The following is a 22384-nucleotide window of genomic DNA, read 5'->3' on the forward strand; positions in this document are numbered from 1 at the left end:
AAGATTAGGGAAAGTAGACATTTTATTTTTACAAAAAAAAAAAAAAAAAAAAAAAAAAAGATTATATGGATAATATTAAATGATAAGGATTTTTTCAATTATAATTTTGAAACATAAATTGGGCAACCTCTTTGTAACTTGTATAAGTTGTCAACAGCTAAACACATTTCTAAACTCCAACAATTATACTAATATAATTGTATAAAAATAAATAAATAAATCAACAAATAAATATTGAAAAAATAGAGCAAAAATAGCAATTAAATATGAATCAAATTAACTTAGACATAATTTAATACTCTTAAGACAAGTTAGTAAGTTACCAAGTTAGGCAACATCTATTAAATGTCAATTTTCAATGCATGTACCCTTGGTATCAACATTCAACTATTCAAGTACTCCGTATCAAAACAAGGAAGAAAAAAAACCGCATAATAAAAATCGAAATTGGTAATTGAAAAAGGAGGAGAGAGAATGATCGAGGATTGAACACGTGGCAAAATGATGACAGCAAAAGAATCATCTTGTACAAGTATACAATGTCAGCGACATATGTCCTACTCACTTGTGCATGACTCGTGGAACTGTGTGGCCCAACCGCTTTACTGGGCGTTATCGGAATTTCATTGAATATCTGACAGGTAGACAAGTAATACCCCAAAAGATATTTTAATTTTTTTTTGTTTGGTAATAACTTTTTTTATCATGGAGATTATTATTCAAATCACAATTGGAGATTAGATTAGATTATTTTAACTGTTTATTTATATTAATGTTCATATCACCATAACCCTCATATTTACTCATAAGATAAAGTTTATGATATTTCAGAAAATTGACCTTTGACATGTGTCATTTAAGTTCGAAGTGGGGTCAATTGATCCTTTTTCAGTATTACTACTATTAAAATATCTTATTTTATGGCTACTGTATTGTCAACGACTACTCTGCCAATACACACGGTTAAGCTAAGCTAAACATATCACATTAAAAATATTACGGAGTAATCCAACTCCAACATCACCTCTTGATAAAAACAAAAGGGTAGAGTGGACCCCCATCATTATTATATTTATTAATTTAAAAATTGTTGGTAGAGAAAATAAAATAATAATAAAAAAAAAAAGGAGGTAAGACCCCACCATAAATAAAGTCCAAGAAATCAAATTTGTTTGGCTAACATGTGCCGTTTGTGGTGCATTACCCACTACACTACATCACACTATCAATGAAAAACATTTAACAACATTATCATTTGTACATTTGGACCGCAAAATACCATGAATATCTTTCTCTTTTTCTTTCGTTATTTTTTTTTTCTTAAAAAAAATATTATTATTATTTTTTAAAATTTTGATGGGATTTATGAATTATGATGCTGAGCTAGATGATTGACTGACTATACATTTATACACCTTTCCTACTTCATATAATAAAGTATTTCCCTAGCAAAGTAGTAACAAATTCAAAAAATCAATATAAAAAACAAGAAAGAAAAAAGGGACCAAAATCTTTCTTTTTCTTAAGCAAGTGAAGCAAGGAAATTTTGTTCTTACATCAAACTATTGTAGCCCGTCAAAATAGGATTCACATGATGACAGGGAAATTATATGGCATTTTTTTCCATTTCTTCCTAACTTCGTACAAAGTAACCTTCCCACCTTCTCTTTCACTGTTTACAAAAATGGAGAGGGCCATGACTTCCAATCTACAGCTCCCTCCATCTAACCAACCCCCACACCACTGTCTATATCGACCGACATCACTATCACATTGCCGCCAGAACACCATTGCAATTTGCAAGGATCACCTTTCAGCCACTTCTTTCCAAGTGCAAAATTTCGATTGTTGCAGTTCCATCAAAGCAACATCAATATCATCATCATCATCTTCCTGTTATTTCTTCTTAGGCTGCCAGCATGCATTCAAATTGTCATTTCGCACGCGCTGGAGACTCCCACAAAATTCCTTTGTAAATTCACAGTTCCCCCCCCTTCTTGTTCAAGCTTTATTCAAGACACTTTGTTCGTTCTTACACAAATAATTTGGGGACATGGCAAATTTAAGCACCAAAAGCGCATAATTTTTACTCACCAGCAGGCTGCTTCTGCTCAGATGGTTTCACCTGGACTGCTGTGGAAACAGCATGAACATACGGAAAGCCTGCAGGCATCAACTGATGGGCACCCCCAGCAGATTGAGCAGCAAACTGAGCAGCATGATACATCCCCTGTGATGGCAAACCACCCTTCATATTGTTAGCAAATGCAGCCGCTGCCACAGCTTTTGCTGGATCAGACGTGCTTGTATTAGCAAGAGAAGCTGGAGTACATAACGACAACATTCCACTCGATGAAGTAGGGGGTCCTGATCCTTGTGATTTTGATCCTTGTTGCTGGTGGTGGTGGTGATGTTGCTGTTGTTGCTGCTGATGCTGCTGACTATCAGGCCTGTGCCTTTGAATATAATACCCACTATTAGCCATAGCAGCAGAAGTATTAGCAGAAGCCTGCATGTAAGCATTTGAAAAGAACAATTGAGCTTGCTGAATACTTTGCTTTGACAATTGAGGCTGCTGCTGAGACTGTTGCATCTGGGGCTTGTTGCTTGAGCTAGACATGATATGGGGACTGCCAAGGATGGATGGCTTTTGGCTGCTTAAAGATGGAGACTGTGAGTTCTTCCCCTGCTGCGATGAAAATGTTGCCCCTTGGACCCCCGCTTTGTTCCCAGTGGATGCAGTAGCAGTTGTCCTTGGGCTTCCACTAGCACCCTTTGATACCGAGGAGTTTGAGGGGGACCCAACCATCATTGGCGAAGAAGGGCCTTGGTTATTATGCTGGTTTTGTTGCCCTTGTGATGTGGAGGATGTTTTAGAGTTACCAGCATTGGCTCCAAAAGAGATTTGTGTGTGGTTTTGTTGGGACCTTCCTTGCTGCTGCTGCTGGGGAAGGTTCTTCATGTTAGAAGCAGTTGACGTAGCAACAGATGGAGAAGAAACTTGGGGCGTGTTCGGCCTAACAGAGTTCTTCCACTGTTGAGACTGAACAGGGCCACCACTTGTCTGTACGAGAGGTGGAAAACCGGGTAAAGAGTTGGGAAACTTGGCAGCCATGATAGATGATGAATTGAGATGATCAGGATAGACATTTCCATTACTAGTGGGAGTCTTGCTACGGCCACTGCCAGCACTAGGAGCTACATATTGCTGCTGTTTAGGAAAGAGCATTTGTTGTTGTTGTTGTTGTTGTTGCTGCTGCTGCTGCTGCTGTTGTTGCTGAGGATTTGAAACACTAGAATTGCTCACAGAATTAGGTCCAGGAGAACGAGCTGGGCGACTTGATGACCCATGCATCATATTTAGGCTTCGAGCAGAGGTATCAATAACATTGTTCCCAGGCATTGTTGCCATAGAATTCTCGGCAAACTCCCTCGAAAAAGCAATGGACTGGCCAGCTGACGCTGCAGAAGCTCTTGCAGCCATGGCCTTCCTTTCTTCATCGGCATTAGAAGGATCAGTGGCAGTATTTGCTCCAGTTTTTCCATCCTCAGGACCACGATAATTATTCTTCTTCTGCTGTGCTGCTTGGGCTGCAGCTGCAGCAGCCATAAATTGATAGTTCTGTCTGGCAGCATCTGGAAGATGATTCTGCATAAGAGCATGATTGTGCGCTATTGATGACATATCAAGGCCAGGAGTGGCAGCACCATTCATAGTAGCAAAAGACATGGGAAAAGCAGGAGGCTGCTGGGCTTGTTGCTGCTTCTTATCACCAAGATTACCATTGGGAACACCGGCAGCATTGCTTCCCATTGAAGAAGGTGGGGTCATCATTGCAAAGTTGGGTGAATGGAAGGGCATTGCAAAGTTCTGGCCATAAACATTCATGTTTGGCCTGTTACGACTATCAGCAGTTGATGGGCTATCCTCACCACCCATATCAGGATGAGTTTGCGACATACGACCTTTGGCTGCTTGAAAATTCTGCAAGCCTTGATTCGGGTTCCCAGCACCAGGCGCACTGCTTCCCTGGGGCCGCTGTTGTTGATTTTGCAAATGCTTCTGTGAGGATGAGGAAGCGGTGGAGAGACTAGCATTTTGCTGATTTTGCTGTTGAATTTGCATGGACTGAGATGGCTGTACAGCTTGCTGTTGCTGCATTTGTGAAGGATGAAGCATTTGTGAAGAGTAGAAAGAGCCGTTGTAGAACGACATTGGTTGTGGGTGAGATCCCCTATAAGGAGGCGCTGCTCCAACATGTGCAGGAATTGGGAAAGGATACGGCCCATTCCCTAGAATCGCCATAAACTGAGCCTCATTCCCACCCATGTTCGGGTAACTAAAGCTCATTGCAGGCCCAGCATTCGAATTAGCTGGAGGAGCAGCACCCATAGGAGATGAAGTAGCTGCACTAGCAGAAGCTGCATTCACGCCTGTTGATGGCGACTTTGTGGAGTTCGGACGTGCATTTGCCACTGCCGCCTGTTGATGGCCCATTGGAAAGAACAATGCAGGGCCATGCTGATATTCCAACACACAAAGTTTCAAAATTTACTCATGCCAGAAAAAGAAGAAAAATTAGAAAAGAACTGATTAAATGACAGAAAACTTACCATCATATTACTAGGAGCACCAGGGGGCAATGCAGGCTGAAGCATATACTGCTTTTTCTGAGCAGAATCAGGGGCATTGGGGGGTTGAGGAGACTTATCCTTCGTCGAAGAAGCAGACTGACCAGGGAAGAAAGTAAAAGGCTGGCCTTTATTGTCCTGTGAAGAACTGACCACCATACCTCTCCCTGCAGCAGCAGCCAAATCAGCTGGGGGCACCATATTCAAGTTGTAAGGCTTGGCACCAAAGAGAGGAGAAGTCCCAGCAACCGCAGTCGCTGCTGCGGCCGGCCAGAACGGGTTCATCTTCATCATCTGCTGATGAACCGATATACTCCTCGCAATGTAGCAATGTGTGGCACATCTCTTTGGCCTTGGTTGTGAGAACAGAAAATGAGGGGACTACACAAATATATAAAAAAAAAAAAATTGAAGTTATAGTCACCATCATCACACCATATCTAATAATTATATCAGCAATTAAATTAGACCAACCATTTGTATATTGCAATTGGATTTATAAATATAAAATGATAGAAAAGGCATTAAATTAAAAGCATTACCTGAATTGGTGGAGAAGCCATTGGGGTCCCATCCATTGAAACAACTCCTTGCAATGGTCCCACATATCTGCTCATCAATAATTGTGTTACTTTAATTTTTTATATATTTTTTTCCCTTTTTTTAGGGATAAATTTAATTTTGTTACAGTAAAATAAAATCAAGAGATTTCATGAAAATTAAAAAACGACGTACCCCATGGGTGGAAGCCCTCCATGCCATCCTCCAGGTACTGACATTGGCAGCGGCGCTGAACCCAATTGACCTCCTGCATTTTTCAATATTTTATTAAAAAAAATTATACTATTAAAGTACTCCGTATAAAATAACTAAAAAATGTAAAAACAACCCAGAATCCCAGAATAATTATGAGTTTTGAAAAACCTCGAGTTTATCAAAAATTAATTCTCAAGTTAATTACATTAAGGAATAAAAACACTCACCAGGTTTGTCTGTATTAGCATCATCCCTGGTGGTTTTGGGCGGTGTAGGCTGCTGCTTTTGAAAATTCAACTTGTCCTCGTTCACACTACTACCACACTTCTCTAAATCAAATTGAATATCCTTGCTATTCAGATTCAGCTGCTGCGGCAATGGTTGCGAAGTCACCAACCTCGGCTTTCGGCCCATAGACAACCCGTCCAACCCCGCTGCGGCGGGGTCTATCTTACTAAATTCCGCCCCACCACCAATACCACTACCACAAGCAGCATCTCTACTTTTGACAACCTTTTCATCATCCTCCTCTTTCGGCTTTGTACACGGCTTTGCTTCCTGTAAAGATTAAATACAAACCCACCCCACCGAATAAATTGACCAAGTCAAAAAATTAATTTTAATAAAAAAAATTGAAAAAAAGAAAAATAAAATTAAAGGTAGTTCTAGTACTACTCCCACAACCACATCACAGTTTTCCATATAATAATTAAAATCGTACAAACTACCAAAAAACAAAAATTTAGATCGACAAAAACAGAAGTGGGTCCATATTTTCCCCTACTCACCGCCTCCCTTTCCGTGACCATCGACTTCTCATCTCCTCCTCCGTACTCCGCCATCGACTCATCCCTCTCCGGTGATGTTCTTGATTGCGGTGGTGGCGCCTGCATTTTTATTTTCCCATTAATTAAATTTATTCATAAATTAAAAAAAAAAATTAGAAAAATTAATGAATAAAACTAAAATTAAAATTAAAAAATACCCACCATGAGATCTATCTCATATTTATCTTCTCTGTGATTATCTTGTTCAACGAAGGATGAATTTCTGCATGATTTTAAAAAAAGGAAATAAACGAAATTAAATTAAATTGAATAAAACAATGAGAAGTGGGAAATTAATGTGAAAAAACGAGGGGAATAATTTGATTGACACTGACGGTTTAGTGGAAGTAGTGGTGGAGGATTCAACACGATCATGATTTTGAGTATGAGGAGATTCCAACTTTGGTGAAGATGACGAAGCTTCCTCTACTTTAGCTGCTCTCACCATCATCCCATTTCTTATACCAGTTAATGATTCTTCCACCATACCTTGCTTTGCATCTGATAGGATACCATTATTAACGGCTTTCGCCGACGATAGCGGCGTCTCGGCTGTGAGATCCTGTAAATTCGTCGAATCGCCCCCATTTTCGATGGCGGATCCTATGTTGTTCTTGTCCATGCTTGGAGACGCCGCCTCCAGCTTTGGTGCTTGATCTGATTCTGGTTTTGGGGTCGATGAAATGGGGCTGCTGCGAGGGCCGAAACCGGTGGGGATGTCTTCTGGGTATGGCCTCGGCCGCTTTCGCTTCGGCGCTGTATATTTCAATCATAAATTTATCAATAACCAAATCACCAATTACCAATTAACAACTAAGAAATCAATTTGGGTGAGAAATGATTGAACTTACCAACGGTGGTTAAAGGAGGGGCAGTTGAAGATGAGGTAGAAGGATTGGAACAATTAGTATGATGATGAATTGAAGGGGAATTTGTAACAGGAGATGAAACTCTTGATTTAGAATCATTAACAGATCTAGAATCCAATTTAGCTGAATCATTTGTCATCCCACCGTCTTGCTTCGATGGGGCTTGAGATTGCTTCATCAGCCCATATAGAACTTCAGCAACCTCAATTTCAATGGCGTCTTGTGTCGACGGCGACGATTTCGAAGACGATTTCGGGGGCCGTTGTTGCTTTGGTCCATTAGCCGCCTTCTACACCGGAATAGAACAGAGTCAAATCCATAGAAACACATACAAAGTGACTGGAGAACAAGGGGATGAATATGAGGATGAATAGAACACTGACAATTTTCTTCTTTATTGAAATATTCGATGATGACGGTGACATTGGTTGTTGCGCTTGTGACGGAGTTGGTAGTGCCGCCACCGCTGGCGACGGCGTTGCTGTCATAGTTGACCTTACCGGTGACGATGACGGCTGTCGGCTTATTTGCTCTCCGCTTCCTCCAACACCACCAGCTGAACTCCAACAATCATGACCTCTCTTCGTTGAAGCTGCAATTACATCAAAATCAATCCAAAATCAACAAAAATCCAAATTAAATTAATTCAACAATTAAAAAAAAAAAATTAAAAAAACCCAATCTCAGTGAGTCTAACCAGAGCGAGCTTTCCGGGGGATTGAAACTCCGATCATTTCATCTGGAGCCTTCCACGTGGGAAGAACCCTGTTCGGCGGAGGAAAACTTTTCCGGTGACTTGTAAGAGTAGATGCCCCCGATGTCGATGAAATAGGAACCGGATTCGATGGCGGAACGTATCGAACTGGACCATCATCATCCTCCTCATCATTTACGCTTTCTTCTGAGCTATCATCTACTCCACCAACACCGCCGCCGCCGCCACCAACACCTCCGTCTTCTCTATTACTCCCGTGCATATACTTATCCCCTCGCCGTCGTTTACTCCTCAATCTATCTCGCTCTCTCTCCCTGTCCCTGTCACGGTCCCTGTCCCGGTCCCGGTCCCGGTCTCGGTCTCTAATCTCCCGATCTCTATCCTTCTTCACCGTTCGATCTCTTAATCTCGCCGCCGTCTCCTGCAATTCTAATTGACCATCGTCCTCTATAACAACCACAAACATAAAAAACAAAGTCAAAATCATGATCAAAACCACCAAAAAAACACAAAAAACAATGAAAAACAATTGTTAACAGATCTAAACCTGGAGACTCCCTCAAACTTCCGCCGCCAGTAGTGGTTCTATGCCTTCGTCTAGGCAAGCCATTAGTCATCGCCGCCGCTCTTCTTGCTTCTCTATTCCTATCCATCATCTTCCTTACTCAGAGAGATTACAAGTAACCAATCTCATATCTCTTAACTTTTCACTTCTTCCTTAACCAAATTTCGCCGGAAAAAATGGCGGAAATTCCTCCGACGAAATCAACAACTCCGGCGAAACCGATTACTTCTTCTTCTTCAGATCTTCCAAAAATCAAAAAAATCGAAAGATCTTAGCTTTCCTTTACCTTTCGTTTCTTCTTCTTCTCCTTCTCTCTCTAGGTCTTCACTTTCTCTCTCTTGGTTTTTCTGTGTGTGTTGTCCTCTTTTCCTACTCTCTATTTCTCTCTCTCTCCTATCTCATCTTCTTTTTGGGGTATTTCATTTCAATTCATCTGCCTAACCCACCTCTATAGCCTCGTGGAGGGCTGGATCTATCCCAATCTAGTACAATCCTTTAATCTCAGCCCTTCATTTTATCAACCATCTAAGGGCTATCCTTACTCTTTACTGACATGGCATCATCCTATCCGTTCGATCTACTATGTCAGTAGCTGCTACCCTTTTTAAACCTACCTCCACGTGGCACCAATATCTTTCTTCCCTCATAAGCTTCCAATTTTTTTACTTAATTATTATTAATTAATTAATTCATTTTAAATTATTATTATTGATAATATTATTGTATTTAATTGATTATGTTAATTTATTAACAACCGATCTCCTTCTTAATCAATCAAAATCTTTAATTATATTTCCCACCATCTATTAGATTGTAAAGTTACATTCCACATTATTTAAATCGATAGAAATGGGAGTCTATATTTTAATAAATTGATAAAAGCTAGTATCAAGTTAGACAATTGATCCTACATTGTTGATCAAACTATTCTTTTAAACATGTTTTTTTACTGCTTTCGGAACCAAACCCTAAATTCTTCCGTTTACTTTCTAAAATTTTCAATTCAAATTTTAAATGTAAGTATATCTATTTATGAATTTCGTATTTGCAAATATTATTGAAAGTTTAATTTTTAGAAGCTATATTAATTTACAGAAATCTCGTATAAACGTATTTTTCTCTATAAACATAACATCAAACCGTTAGATTTAAATTCATATTCAAACTTTTTTCCCGTATAATCAAGACATTTCAAACATGAAAAACCATAATAAAATAAACTATTCAATTACTACGGAGTAATAATATCATAACATAAATGTTATAATTTATAAGACCGTTTTCACTAAAATAAAAATTAACTTATAAGACCATCTTTTATACTCCTTTTGAATTAAGACGAGTAGATAAGTATTGAGGTTAAAAAAAAAAATCGTGTAAGATTTACGAGTATAAAAAGAGAATCTAAATAAGTGCAGTAAATATCGGTACTAATTACCATCAAGTCAAAATTTCTCAATTTCGTAAATCTAATTTAGTAAATAAAAATCCACGTTTTAAATAAAATTTACCTTATATAACTAAGAGCATCTCCAGTGGTTCAATTGTAAGGACTTGCTTGCAATATTAAAAAAATCCTAGCTACATGTTTACCATTGGAGAACAAAAAATTAAGCAACATGCTAGCAATTGTAGCTCAAACAAGCTACATGCTTGATTGAAAATTAGACAAATAAACTCCACTCATATTGTAATATGTGTATAATTATTTATTTATTTTCTAAAATTTATTTTTTACAAACTAATAGATGTTGTAGCTTACCATTGGAACACTTTGTTGCTAAAAGATATTGTAGCCTATAAAATTAAAGTGGAAAAGTAAGCTACAAAGCATTGTGGCTTGCCATTGGAGATGCTCTAAGGTGTGAGTACCCAGTTAGAATGAACCCCCACCTGTAGCTGTAGTCAGTAACAGGTACTACTATAATATTTCCTTAATTAACGCGAATGGTCCCACAAAATTCGGACGGAGTAGATCTTCTGAAGAGGAGTAATAGGGAAGTTGTGTACCGTCGGATGGTACAATGACGTGGCAAGGCATCCTAGTTGGCAGATTTAAAAGTAAATCTAAACCGTTAATGAGAGGAAATAAATGAACGGTGGATATGGAAGAGAAAGCGCGGCGGGAAAAACTGGGAGGGTCATGGTCACGGAAGTTCCGAGAAGAGTGGGACCCACACACAGACGGTGTTTGAGCACTTTGGCGATCTGAAGAATAATTTTACTTGTGTTGGCCTATTGTCACGTTCGTGGGATGTGGCAGCCTTCAAATGACGTGTTTTTAGGGGCCCACTTTGTTTTTTTTTGTTTTTTTAAATTAATGTTTTTTCAACTACAAAAGTAAGAAAAGGTGGAAAGAAAGTGTAACCAAAATCATCTTTTTCTTTCTTTTCTTTCTTTTTTGTTTTCTATTTTATCATGGTAAGTGTATAATTATGAGATTTGTTAATTAGATGTGCTGCTTTTTTTTTTTTGGTGTTAATCAAATTTTAGAAGTCAAAATGTTACAGCATGGGTTAAAAGAATTTTCTCTTTTTTCCTTCTTTTTGTAATTCCTCTGTTATCTGAGTTTTGAAAGTGGTTTTAGAATGAATAGTAATGAAAATTAGTCAGAATTTAATCAAATTAAGTAAAGATTGCTCAACAGTTTTTCTTTTTCTTTATTTCTCAAAACCCATTTTTTTTCCTCCGCCAAAAATAGTGGCTGAGGAATGATTTGTTCGGTGAAGATGATGATTAACATCAGTATAATAGAGGGATTTGATTCGGATTTTCTAATTGCAGATTACATTGGTCAGCAATTGATGAACATGTACATAAATTTTGGTGTTTTTTTGAATTTTTTATTATGCAGACAAGGTGTTTGATTAAATGCCTGAAAGAAATTTGGTCACTTGAATGGGAATGTGTTGATGACTGGGTGTGTTTGATTGGAGATGCTGTGGCTTTGTAGATGAGAGAGGCGGTGGCAAGGGAGATAACTGATGATTTTGATAGTGGGAGAGGTGGCGAGGGTGGTGGACCGGTGGTTTTGGTGCTGGGAAGGATGGCAAGGGCGGTGAGAATGGTGGTTTTGGTGATGGACTTGGAAGAGTTATTTATATTTTTACTGAATATAATACCCGAGGTCCCGAGCCATGCTCGTTTTAACCAAGGGTAATTGAAATTAAATAGAGAAGTCTTATGAAAATGTGATCTAAAATTCCATCTTAATCCAATACTTCTTCCGTTCTTTTTTTATTGCATCATAAGGGATTTTACGTTTGTCAATGCATTACTTTAGTTATCAATATTTTCAATTATACTTTTGTAAAAATTATAAAAATTTGATATTTGAAAAGTAGAGTTTGATACGAATCTAACTATATCCCACACTATATTTTTCCTAATGTGTAAATCACAAATGATGGTCAAAGAAGATTAAGTGAATAGTGTAAAAGTCATAATGGTGCAATTAAATAAAAACGGAGAAGTCCTTATAAAGTAAGCATTTTTGGAGAGTATTTGGAGCGCCACATAAGCAAAGGTATATTTTTTATCAATTAAAAATTAGATTTCTATTTTATTTTAGAATTAAAAAATTCACTTATCACCCAAACAAAAGTGACGAATGAGATTTAAAATTTTTACCACATAGGTAAAATTAATAAATAATGATTTATAAGGACTTAATTTATTTAAAAAATATCTTTTTTAAAAAAAAATCATCTTTAGATATAGGATTTATATATCTAAGATAATCTTGATAGTGTTTATGATAAGAAATAAAAATTATTCCTTAATAATAATTAAATTAAAATTTTTGATGCCTACCACTATAAATTGATACATCCTACAGTACCAATAAAATTTCATATCAATACAAAATCAAATCAAGCGAATTTTGTGTCATAATTTTGTGTCAATTTTAGATCATCAGTGGCTGCGTAATTCTTAGTTTAATTTTAAAATCCATGTTTAAATGTATATTTGTGATTATTGTTTACATTGTGTTTATTTGGAATGCTTTATGATTATATGTTTATGTTTTGTTTACTAAATTTTGTTTGTATATGCAGATCTAATTTAATCAAAGAATTAAATTCGAGCAAAAAATGATTGGAAAATCAAAGTACGAAGAGGTATTATATCTGTATAAAATCGTTTACATTTATTAAATTTTTTATAAACCTTTTTAGTTTTATTAATTAATTTTATGATTAAAACAATTTTTTTGTGATTTAGGTAGCTTAATCAAGTCATCAAATTAACTTAATTGAACAAATTAACGTTCATGCCTCAATTAAAAGCCAACTTTTTACAATTTCGTCCAAAATTAATTGAAAGAAAAGTTTGCTCCATTAGTTACTTTTCAATCATTACAAATAAGAAGCGGCGATAGGGGACGATTAAAAAATTCCAATGCATAGATTTGATTTTGTACAATTACAATTTTTAGATCAATTTTACAAAATTTTTATTGATTTATATAAATTTTATTTTTGCTAACATGATTATTGTTTACATTGTGTTTATTTGGAATGCTTTATGATTATATGTTTATGTTTTGTTTACTAAATTTTGTTTGTATATGCAGATCTAATTTAATCAAAGAATTAAATTCGAGCAAAAAATGATTGGAAAATCAAAGTACGAAGAGGTATTATATCTGTATAAAATCGTTTACATTTATTAAATTTTTTATAAACCTTTTTAGTTTTATTAATTAATTTTATGATTATAACAATTTTTTTGTGATTTAGGTAGCTTAATCAAGTCATCAAATTAACTTAATTGAACAAATTAACGTTCATGCCTCAATTAAAAGCCAACTTTTTACAATTTCGTCCAAAATTAATTGAAAGAAAAGTTTGCTCCATTAGTTACTTTTCAATCATTACAAATAAGAAGCGGCGATAGGGGACGATTAAAAAATTCCAATGCATAGATTTGATTTTGTACAATTACAATTTTTAGATCAATTTTACAAAATTTTTATTGATTTATATAAATTTTATTTTTGCTAACATGATTATTGTTTACATTGTGTTTATTTGGAATGCTTTATGATTATATGTTTATGTTTTGTTTACTAAATTTTGTTTGTATATGCAGATCTAATTTAATCAAAGAATTAAATTCGAGCAAAAAATGATTGGAAAATCAAAGTACGAAGAGGTATTATATCTGTATAAAATCGTTTACATTTATTAAATTTTTTATAAACCTTTTTAGTTTTATTAATTAATTTTATGATTAAAACAATTTTTTTGTGATTTAGGTAGCTTAATCAAGTCATCAAATTAACTTAATTGAACAAATTAACATTCATGCCTCAATTAAAAGCCAACTTTTTACAATTTCGTCCAAAATTAATTGAAAGAAAAGTTTGCTCCATTAGTTACTTTTCAATCATTACAAATAAGAAGCGGCGATAGGGGACGATTAAAAAATTCCAATGCATAAGATTTGATTTTGTACAATTACAATTTTTAGATCAATTTTACAAAATTTTTATTGATTTATATAAATTTTATTTTTGCTAACATGTTTTATTTATCCAGTTTTGTTAGATGAATAAATAGAAGATAAATAGCATATATATTTTTTTATTATTTTTAATATTTCTATTTTTTTAAAACCAAGGAATAATGATTTAGAATTTAAATATATAAAAAAATAAAAAAAAATCTTTTCACACTAAAGATTTTATCCTTATGTAACCGATAAATTATCATATTTACAATTTTTTTTTTTTGAAAGATATCATATTTACAATTTATTCATATTTTTAAATTCAATTGTCATATAACTAACAACCACAAATAAAATACAAAACAACAATAAATAAAGTCGCATTATAAATTACATTAAAAAAATTATACTTTTGTAATAGGCAATAACACTTTAATTAAATTATCATGTGTGTTTTTTTTTTTGTGTGTGATTTTATTAAATAGTAAAATAAACCAAATACGAAAATATCTTTTCTTGAGATTAATATATAAAAAACTGTGAATTGCTCGAGATTCATCTAGTAATAAATAATTTAAGTATAAAGTTTCTAGACACGTTAATGAGTTTGCAAAAATCTAAATTTAAAAAAAAATAAAAAAATAAGAAAAGAGTTTAGGAGGGAATAATCCCTCCGAAAAAAACTCTAATATAGTTTAAGTGGAGAGATAGATGGGCTTAAAATTTGAGCGGGGAAATTTTTCATGAGGTAGCGCCATGTGTACAGCTTTGGAAAAAATGATATCAACGGTTACTACTTTAATATTAGTTATAGATAGATTTTATAGGGAAGGAAAATAAAATGAGGTGATATGGAACAAATGAATAATCAATTAATCATGAACATTGATCTCAGATGTGTAATTTTTTTTTAAGGGATCATTAGAAGATAATACCCATTACCCATAATAGTGGTAGAAGGTCGGATTATTAAATGATAATTAAAAGGTTTTTTTTGACAAGAAAGGTTAGATTATTGACTTTTAAAAAACAAAATCGTTTTACTAACTTTAAATCACAGATTTATAAAACAAATTTGGGCAACTTGAAGTCTTGAACCTCAAAACTTAGGGCTTGTTTGACATTGTTTTTTGTTTTTTGTTTTTCTCAAATTAAAAAACCAAAAACAGGAAACAAGAAAAAGGTGTTTCCACTTTTCTATTGCCAGTTTTCAAAATTATCATGATTTTAATAAATTTAACTATTTTTTGATTCATTATATGACATGCATCATATGATTTTGAAAAACAAGAAACCAAAAAACAGAAAACCACAATGATGCCAAACGAACCCTTAGAGATTGGATGTATGTACCTTGTTTAAAGTTATTAAAGTGTCAATGGATTGATTTGCTTGGAAATATGCTAAATAGAAGGGGAAAATAGCTAAATAGAGTTATTTCAGCTCATTTTGGACAACTTAAACCTCAAAACTTATTATTTTCACCATCAAATCTGCTTATCATTTTTCCCCACCTTATAAAAACTACAAAATTACTCTTATGAATAGTGTATTGCTAATTATATCCTTCAAAAATGTGTATTTACATACATACTCTCATTAATATGTACATGTTATTTTTAATGAATAGTGTTTGGACAATTATACCCTCTAAAATATTTATGTACTTTTATGCTTTCATTAATGTTAGTTGTCTTGGACACTTATACCACCTAAACATAGTTGTTTACATACTTTCTCTTACTGTTAATTTAACTAAATTTGTAATTTAAAGGTCAAACTGAAAGAGCTTCTAGATATGACTAGATATGACGCGCGTATCGTATGTGTTAGCTTCCCTAGTTAATATATAAGAGATTTTTGTTCACCTTTTTTGTGTTTGAATTCTTGGAAAGGTTTGTGGAAGATTCATGCTCTTTTCAAATACAAAATGTTTGTCTAGAATTGTGCTCACTCGACTTTACCTATGGCCGAATCTTTAGCAACTCGAATGCTTTAATCTCTTCTATTTGTGCTAGCAGGTGTAATATGTTTTCAAAGTCTCATTTACAAATTTTTTCGTGACGGCTTCTTATCCTCTATTTTATGGAATGATATTTTTGGGAGGGTTCACCAACCACAAAATTTCAATTTTCATTTATTTAAGAATGCTAATTGGAATGATGGGATGAATTATAATTTGAGTTTAAGCAAAAGTGGAGAGTTATTTTTAAAATTGCTTTATGGCATCTTTGCTTACGAAGAAATCTTATTGTTTTTTAGCAAAAAAAAAAAATATTATTCCTCTCACTTTTTACTAAATCATGCTCAATATTATAATTGTTAAATATTAATTATTTATTATAATTATTAAATATTATTTATTTATTTATTATTATTAAATGTTAAATATTAATTATTATTATTATAATAATTCAATAATAAGTATTATTTTTAAGCAGGGCAGAGCAGAGCAAAGCAGATTTCAGAATAGCAGAGCAAAACAAGACTCAACAGAGTAGAGCAGAGCATAGTAGCTCTAAAGAATAGGGCCTAACATTGTCTTGCAACACAGCTAGATAGAGGTAGGCCCCATTCTTTAGAGCTGCTCTGTTTTGCTGAGCCCTGCTCTGCACTGTTATTCTGAAATCTGCTAAGCTCTACTCTGCTTCAATCCGCTCTGTTTTGCTATGCTCTGCCCTGCTCTACCCTGCTCTGCTCTACTTAAAAATAATACTTAATATTGAATTATTATAATAATTAATATTTAATAAAAATAATAAATAATTAATATTTAATAATAATAATTAATATAGAATTATTATAATAATAATTAATAATTAATATTTAATAATAATAATAAATAAATAATATTTAATAATAATAATAATAATTAATATTTAATAACAATAATAATAAATAATTAATATTTAATAATTATAATAATAATAATTAATATTGAATAACATAATACTAATAAATATTTAATAATTATAATAAATAATTAATATTTGATGATGATAATAATAATAATAATAATAATAATATAAGTAGTAGTAGTAGTAGTAGTAATAATAATAATGATAATAATAGTAATAACAATAATAATAATAATAATAATAATAATTATTATTATTATTATTATTATTAATAATAATTGATTTTTTATAATAACAATTAATATTTAAAGATAATAATAATTATTAATTTAGTGTGGCTCGGCTCTGCTCTGCTCTGCTTCAATCTACTCTGCTCTTTTGAAATCCGCTCTGCTCTGCCCACAAGCTCAAAAGAACAGGGTTGTAGTTGTTTAAGGGGTGCTCAAGCTATGGAGAACAAGTGGAAGCCACCAAAGCAGGGGCTCTATATGTAAGATTTAATATTGATGGCGCTTGGATTAATCAAGATATTGTTGCAGGTGGTGGATTATCAAACCCCTCCAATGGGACTTGGTTTGTGGGATTCTCGTGCAAATACAATGTGGTTTCCCCCTTTTCCATATTACATGCTTTAAACCTTAAACATGATATTAGGTGATCACACTCAAATTTGCACCATTACATAAAACATACACAATTAAATAACTTGCATAATCACTTCATACAAAAATAAAAGAACAAAAGAATTAATTGCAATGCACATAGAAAGAAATAATTTATCCTATACACCCTTCACTAATGCTACCCAAATCTCACCGATAAAATAAAATAAGCACACAAATTAAAGTAAAATTAATAATCAAATTCATTTTATTTCAAAATAAATTAATAACCCGAAATATGTAAAAACAAATAAATACAAATTTTTTTAAATGCCACATTAAATTTAAATAATTTTTTTTTATTATTTTTTTTTCGAAAATTCAAGTAAAACTTTAAATAAAGTAGTTAAATCAAACTTATTTGATTTAAAACGTTAGGCGCCTAAAAACTTTAAAGTTGGCTTCAGTGGTAATAAAAATCTAATCGAAACTCCCAGATACCACTTTGTAACACCCCAATAATTCTCCCTTTTCCAAACCACTTACTTTAAATAAAATAGAAGAAAACCATTGGCATGTTACCGCCACGTGTTAAAACGTTAAGGCTTTATCAAAGTATTGCAGTGGAAAATCCAACTTAAATCTTAAAATAATATAGTAAAGAAAACCAATAAGTCAAAGCTTACAAATTGGAACCTGTAGGGAATATTCTTTATCTTTTCAAAATCAATTATAATTATAATTAATAATACTAATTCCATTAGAACTTAAAATAACCTTCTAGAAGATTCTAGAAGATTAGGATATATCCTAATGACTTTAGGAATACATTTAAAATTAATGGACCCTCCACATGATCATTAGGTCGCCCATAAAACTCATTTAGGACCCAGTTTAGTATCTTGGCCATAACTTCCTCGTTATAACTCGGAATTGGGCTTATAATATATCATTAGAAAGCTCTTTTCAAACTCCATCCAACTATATAACTATTAAACCCATATCATGGAACAAACTAAATTGGATTTGATGTTTTTCATAAATAGAATACGAAATGAACAGTTTTCGAAAACAGAAATAAATTAATTTTATTAAAACAGAAGAATTCACGAGACTCTTCAACATTTCACCTCATTCGATATTCAATGACGTGAAAGATACTCATCACCGGTTTTGGATTTTGGAGAGACACAATCAGGTGTTTACAGAAGCCCCCACTTTGACCGAGTTTGGAGAAACATAAGTTTCGAAAACAAAAGTCAAAGTAGCGATAGCGACGGATAATGATTCAGAACGTTCTGCGATCCTAAATCATTCTTGTAATGCCGATACCTGCAAACTAACGTAAGTTAAATAGATAAAAGAGTTAGAAACGCGCATCTTGCATCGTCGAGCACACGTCTCTGAAGTAACCGATTTTGTTGCATTTTGTTGTGACGATCTTCCACCGTCTGAAGGTAACAGTGCCTCGGTATCTTCATTTGTTGTGACAATCCTCCACAGTTCCTCAGGAACATCGTCGAAGGTGACCGTGCCTCGCCATCTTCTGTTGTTGTGGTCGTACTTCGCCACGGCAGTGCCTCGCCGCTGTAGACAATCTCCTCTGTGCTTCGGGACATCGTCGAAGACCGCTGCTTGTGGCCATCTTCAAAATCTTGTCTGTGCTGCGACTTGATCATTTGATTGACAATTTCCACACCCTAGTGAAAGTCGTTGAAGACCTTGATGCCTTGTGATCCTCAGTTTGCTAATGCTTCGTTTTGTTGAATGCGTGTTGTGCCAATGCTTCGATGTAATTTGCTTCACCAATACCTCGGCGCATTTTAGATGTAATGAGCCGGTACCTTGGCGCTTGTGCTTTCTTATGAACCTATACCTCGGTGCATGTAATGAGCCAATACTTAGGCGCTTACATCAAGCGAGATGATCGTCGTCAGGCCGATCACTAATCGCGATTGTAATCGACCCGACTATTAATCATGTCAATTGCTTTTAAGGGGCTAAATGGTGTACCAAGGAACCCAAAATGCTGATTAAAGTCCACATAATTTCCTTATGGGGCTTAGGAATTGCATCGCTGAAGAAAGGAGAGCCAACACGTGCCGCCGCGTGCTATCGTGACGCGTCAGGCGTATTGCTTCGCGACAGCGCTATCACGGCGCGATAATTTTATCGTGTCGCGATAAGGATGCATTTTTCGGATTTAAGTTCTTTCTTCTTCATTTCGCCGTGAGTTATTCATTTCGCTCGAAAATTCATTCGGAACTTCCTTTCGCTCGTTCTTGCTCATTTCTCAACCAAATTCGCTCAAATTTGTTGCAAATTGACGCTCTTCATCTCTAGTTTACCGATCGATGCAAGTTTTGCTCCAACTCCTCTCGATTTGGAAGAATTTCGTGCGTTTTCTTTGCGAATTTCTGGAAAATCCGAGAATATACTTGCTTGGTTTGCTTTGTTTGTTGAATTTCTTGCCATGAAATTGCTTGTTTATGCTTGTATATTGCTTTGAGAGTATTTCGAGACTTGTTTGGCTTGATTTGGTGAAGAAATGAGCATTTTGTCATTGTTGACCACCTTGAGTTCGTGAGCATACTGTGAGTCGTTCTACATGTTTTTGCTTGATCTTTGTGCTTAATTTGTCACAATAATTGTTATAGTATTTCAAGATATTGTTTGATTGCTCAAAAATCTCGTTATTATTGCTTGAATCAAAATCATGCTCTGTTTTGGTACTACGTATTCTGTTTTTGACGAACATAGGATCATGCGACTAGGCGAACTCTAGATACTATAGAACCTTTAATTTACTTTTCTTATGTGTTCAACGTAATTAGTATGGCTCGACGTCGAGGGTCCGACTCATGCTCTCGTGGGGCTCACCGAGAGGACAAGCCCGTTGACGCGGGTGAGGGGACTTCCACCAGTTTGACGAGTTTCCTGAGTGGGACGGGCATACTTTGTACTTTTCGCCCGTCCATCATATCTCGGAGCGCGTTCGTCGAGGCATCGCCGACGACCAAGTTCGTTGCCACGGCTCAGGCAACAGTGATATCAGGCAGTTGTACGAGCTCTACTTTCGTGACAACGCTGAGCTATATGTGCTTTGGGAGTCATGCGGCTTGACTCCTTTTTTTGAGGCTACGGTGGCTCTTCAGCCTATGCAGTCGAGTTGTTATTTGGTTCGAGCGTTAGTGGAGTTCTTCCGGGACACCACTAACACGTTTCATCTTCCTTGGGGTGAGAGGACTGTCACTCCTCTTGACTTCACCATCATCACCGGTTTGGAGTTCTGGTCTACTGCAGTTCCTCTCGGTAGGGACCTTACTCTTTCCTTCCCGGAGAGCTGCTAGGCCCTATCGTGGTTCGGGCTCGCGTTGAGACTGGATTAGTACAGACCAGTCGCCGATCTATCCGCCGGTCCTTGCTGGTGGAGGCTTTTCGAGATGATGCGACCACTTCGGAGCAGCAGGTGCGCATCTTTGTTTTGATCCTTGTGTCAGGGACCTTCTCTCCTAACAAGGGTAATCGAGCGCTGCTCTACTACCTTTTTGCTCTTCGCGACCTTTGGTTGGTCTAGATATTCGATTGGGCCAGCTTAGCCTACGCTGACTTCCTACTTGGGCTGCGACTTGCTTGTTGCCACCGGAGCCTTGAGGAAGAGGTCATACTTTCTAGCTTCTGCAGGATCGTAGAGGTATAGTCCATTTTTGTTTAGTAGAATTAGGTGTCTTGTGCGTATCGGTTTTCACTGATCTTTAGACTTTCTCTATCATCATAGATTTGGTTCTACGAGTACTTCCCGACTTTGGCACCTGCCAGGTCTTTGCCCAGAGGGCTCCCCATTGTTGCTAGTTGGGGAGGTCTCGCTATCCTGGCGTTGTTTGGGGTATTTTTACCCTAAACACTTGGACCAATGAGGGCCTGCCACGTGTCAAAGGCTGGCAAGTCACCTCTGACCAATCCCCAACTGACACGTGGCACTCCCAGATCAATTCTCAGAATTACGGCCTTCAAGGGCCCAGTTCCCCAAATCCGCACTTTTGCGGCGCAGCCCACCTGCCCTAGGTCAGACTGACCTAGTGGAGGGCACTTTTCCCCATGACCCTATAAATAGGGAGATATTCCCTCATTTTGGGGATAATTGACAATCATTTATTACATCCATTTTCTCTCACATCAGAGAATATCTGAGCTTGGAATCCAAGTAGATCCCCACCTTAAATTCTGCACTTTTTATCCTTCTTCAAGTTACTAACTTGACCGTTGGAGGCGGAGCTCCACTCAACCGGAGTCTCCGTTGATTTTGCAGGTACAGAGCCAGCCGGACCAGTCTTCGAGTTGTAACTCTCCCGAGGGACAAAAGCTTCCAAAACATTTGGCGCTGTCTGTGGGGAGAGTACCTCAAGATGGTTCAAGATTCTGTACCGATTCCTAACTCTACTACTCTGCAGCCGGTTACCCAACTAGGTAACCTTGATAATGTTCAACCGGGTAGCTTTGGAATTCCTCGGCTTTCTTCCCAGCCTCAGCCGGAGGTCTTTACTGAGGAGGAAGGTGATGAGGATGATGATGTGGAGACTTATACAACCAGGGATGGCTCCCTCATCTCTAAGTCCATGCGTTCCAAGGATCAATTTGAACGTGATGAAGACTAGGCAGGTCCAAGCAGGCGGCCCCCTGGGCGGCCAGAAGGGGAAACCCGGAAGGCCAGAAGAGAAGCTTCGGTCACCCGGGATGAGCTCATGAAATTCATGAACTCCTTCAAGGGTGAAATCAAGGAGATGATCAACAAGAGCAAGGCTGGCTCTAGCAAGGGTCAGCCGGCTAAAAAGACTCCCTCTGTCGGGAGGAAGAAGCCAGTCAGGGAAAGGCAGCCAACTCCTCATCCCAGGGAGAAGGCAGCCGCAAAACTTGACTGGGCTAAAATTCTGTTGCCCAAGAGGCAGGCCCGACAACAACAGCCGAAGGCTAACAAGGCGTCTGCCTCCGACGCTCGACATATCATTGAGCGGAGGAGACAACAGCAGCTGTCTGAGTCGGCTTCTACATCAAGTTTTCTAGACAGCTTCAGAGAAACTTCTGCAAGGAACTCATTATCCTTGCATG

The 22384-nt window shown here is 36.1% G+C and overlaps 1 protein-coding gene across 2 annotated transcripts; it reads right to left on the bottom strand.

The window, feature by feature from the left end:
* Window positions 1–1492: 1492 nt before the first annotated feature.
* Window positions 1493–8791, bottom strand: LOC145583040 (protein TIME FOR COFFEE-like). 2 transcript variants are annotated; one of them, XM_081640151.1, is made up of 12 exons: window positions 8347–8791; window positions 7782–8246; window positions 7468–7676; window positions 7067–7370; window positions 6551–6971; window positions 6378–6438; window positions 6177–6275; window positions 5616–5946; window positions 5368–5440; window positions 5175–5241; window positions 4615–5013; window positions 1493–4522 (listed from the first exon to the last, which is right to left on the bottom strand). In XM_081640151.1, the coding sequence occupies exons 1-12, from the start codon at window positions 8453–8455 to the stop codon at window positions 2087–2089; spliced, it is 4974 nt and encodes a 1657-aa protein (XP_081496277.1). In that variant the 5' UTR covers window positions 8456–8791; the 3' UTR covers window positions 1493–2086. The 2 variants fall into 2 exon arrangements, with proteins under 2 accessions (XP_081496277.1, XP_081496276.1); XM_081640150.1 differs by having other exon boundaries at window positions 7067–7373.
* Between the last annotated feature and the right edge of the window lie 13593 nt (window positions 8792–22384).

Source organism: Chenopodium album, chromosome 15 (genome assembly GCF_948465745.1).
Source record: "Chenopodium album chromosome 15, dcCheAlbu1.1, whole genome shotgun sequence".
NCBI classification, from domain to species: domain Eukaryota; kingdom Viridiplantae; phylum Streptophyta; class Magnoliopsida; order Caryophyllales; family Amaranthaceae; genus Chenopodium; species Chenopodium album.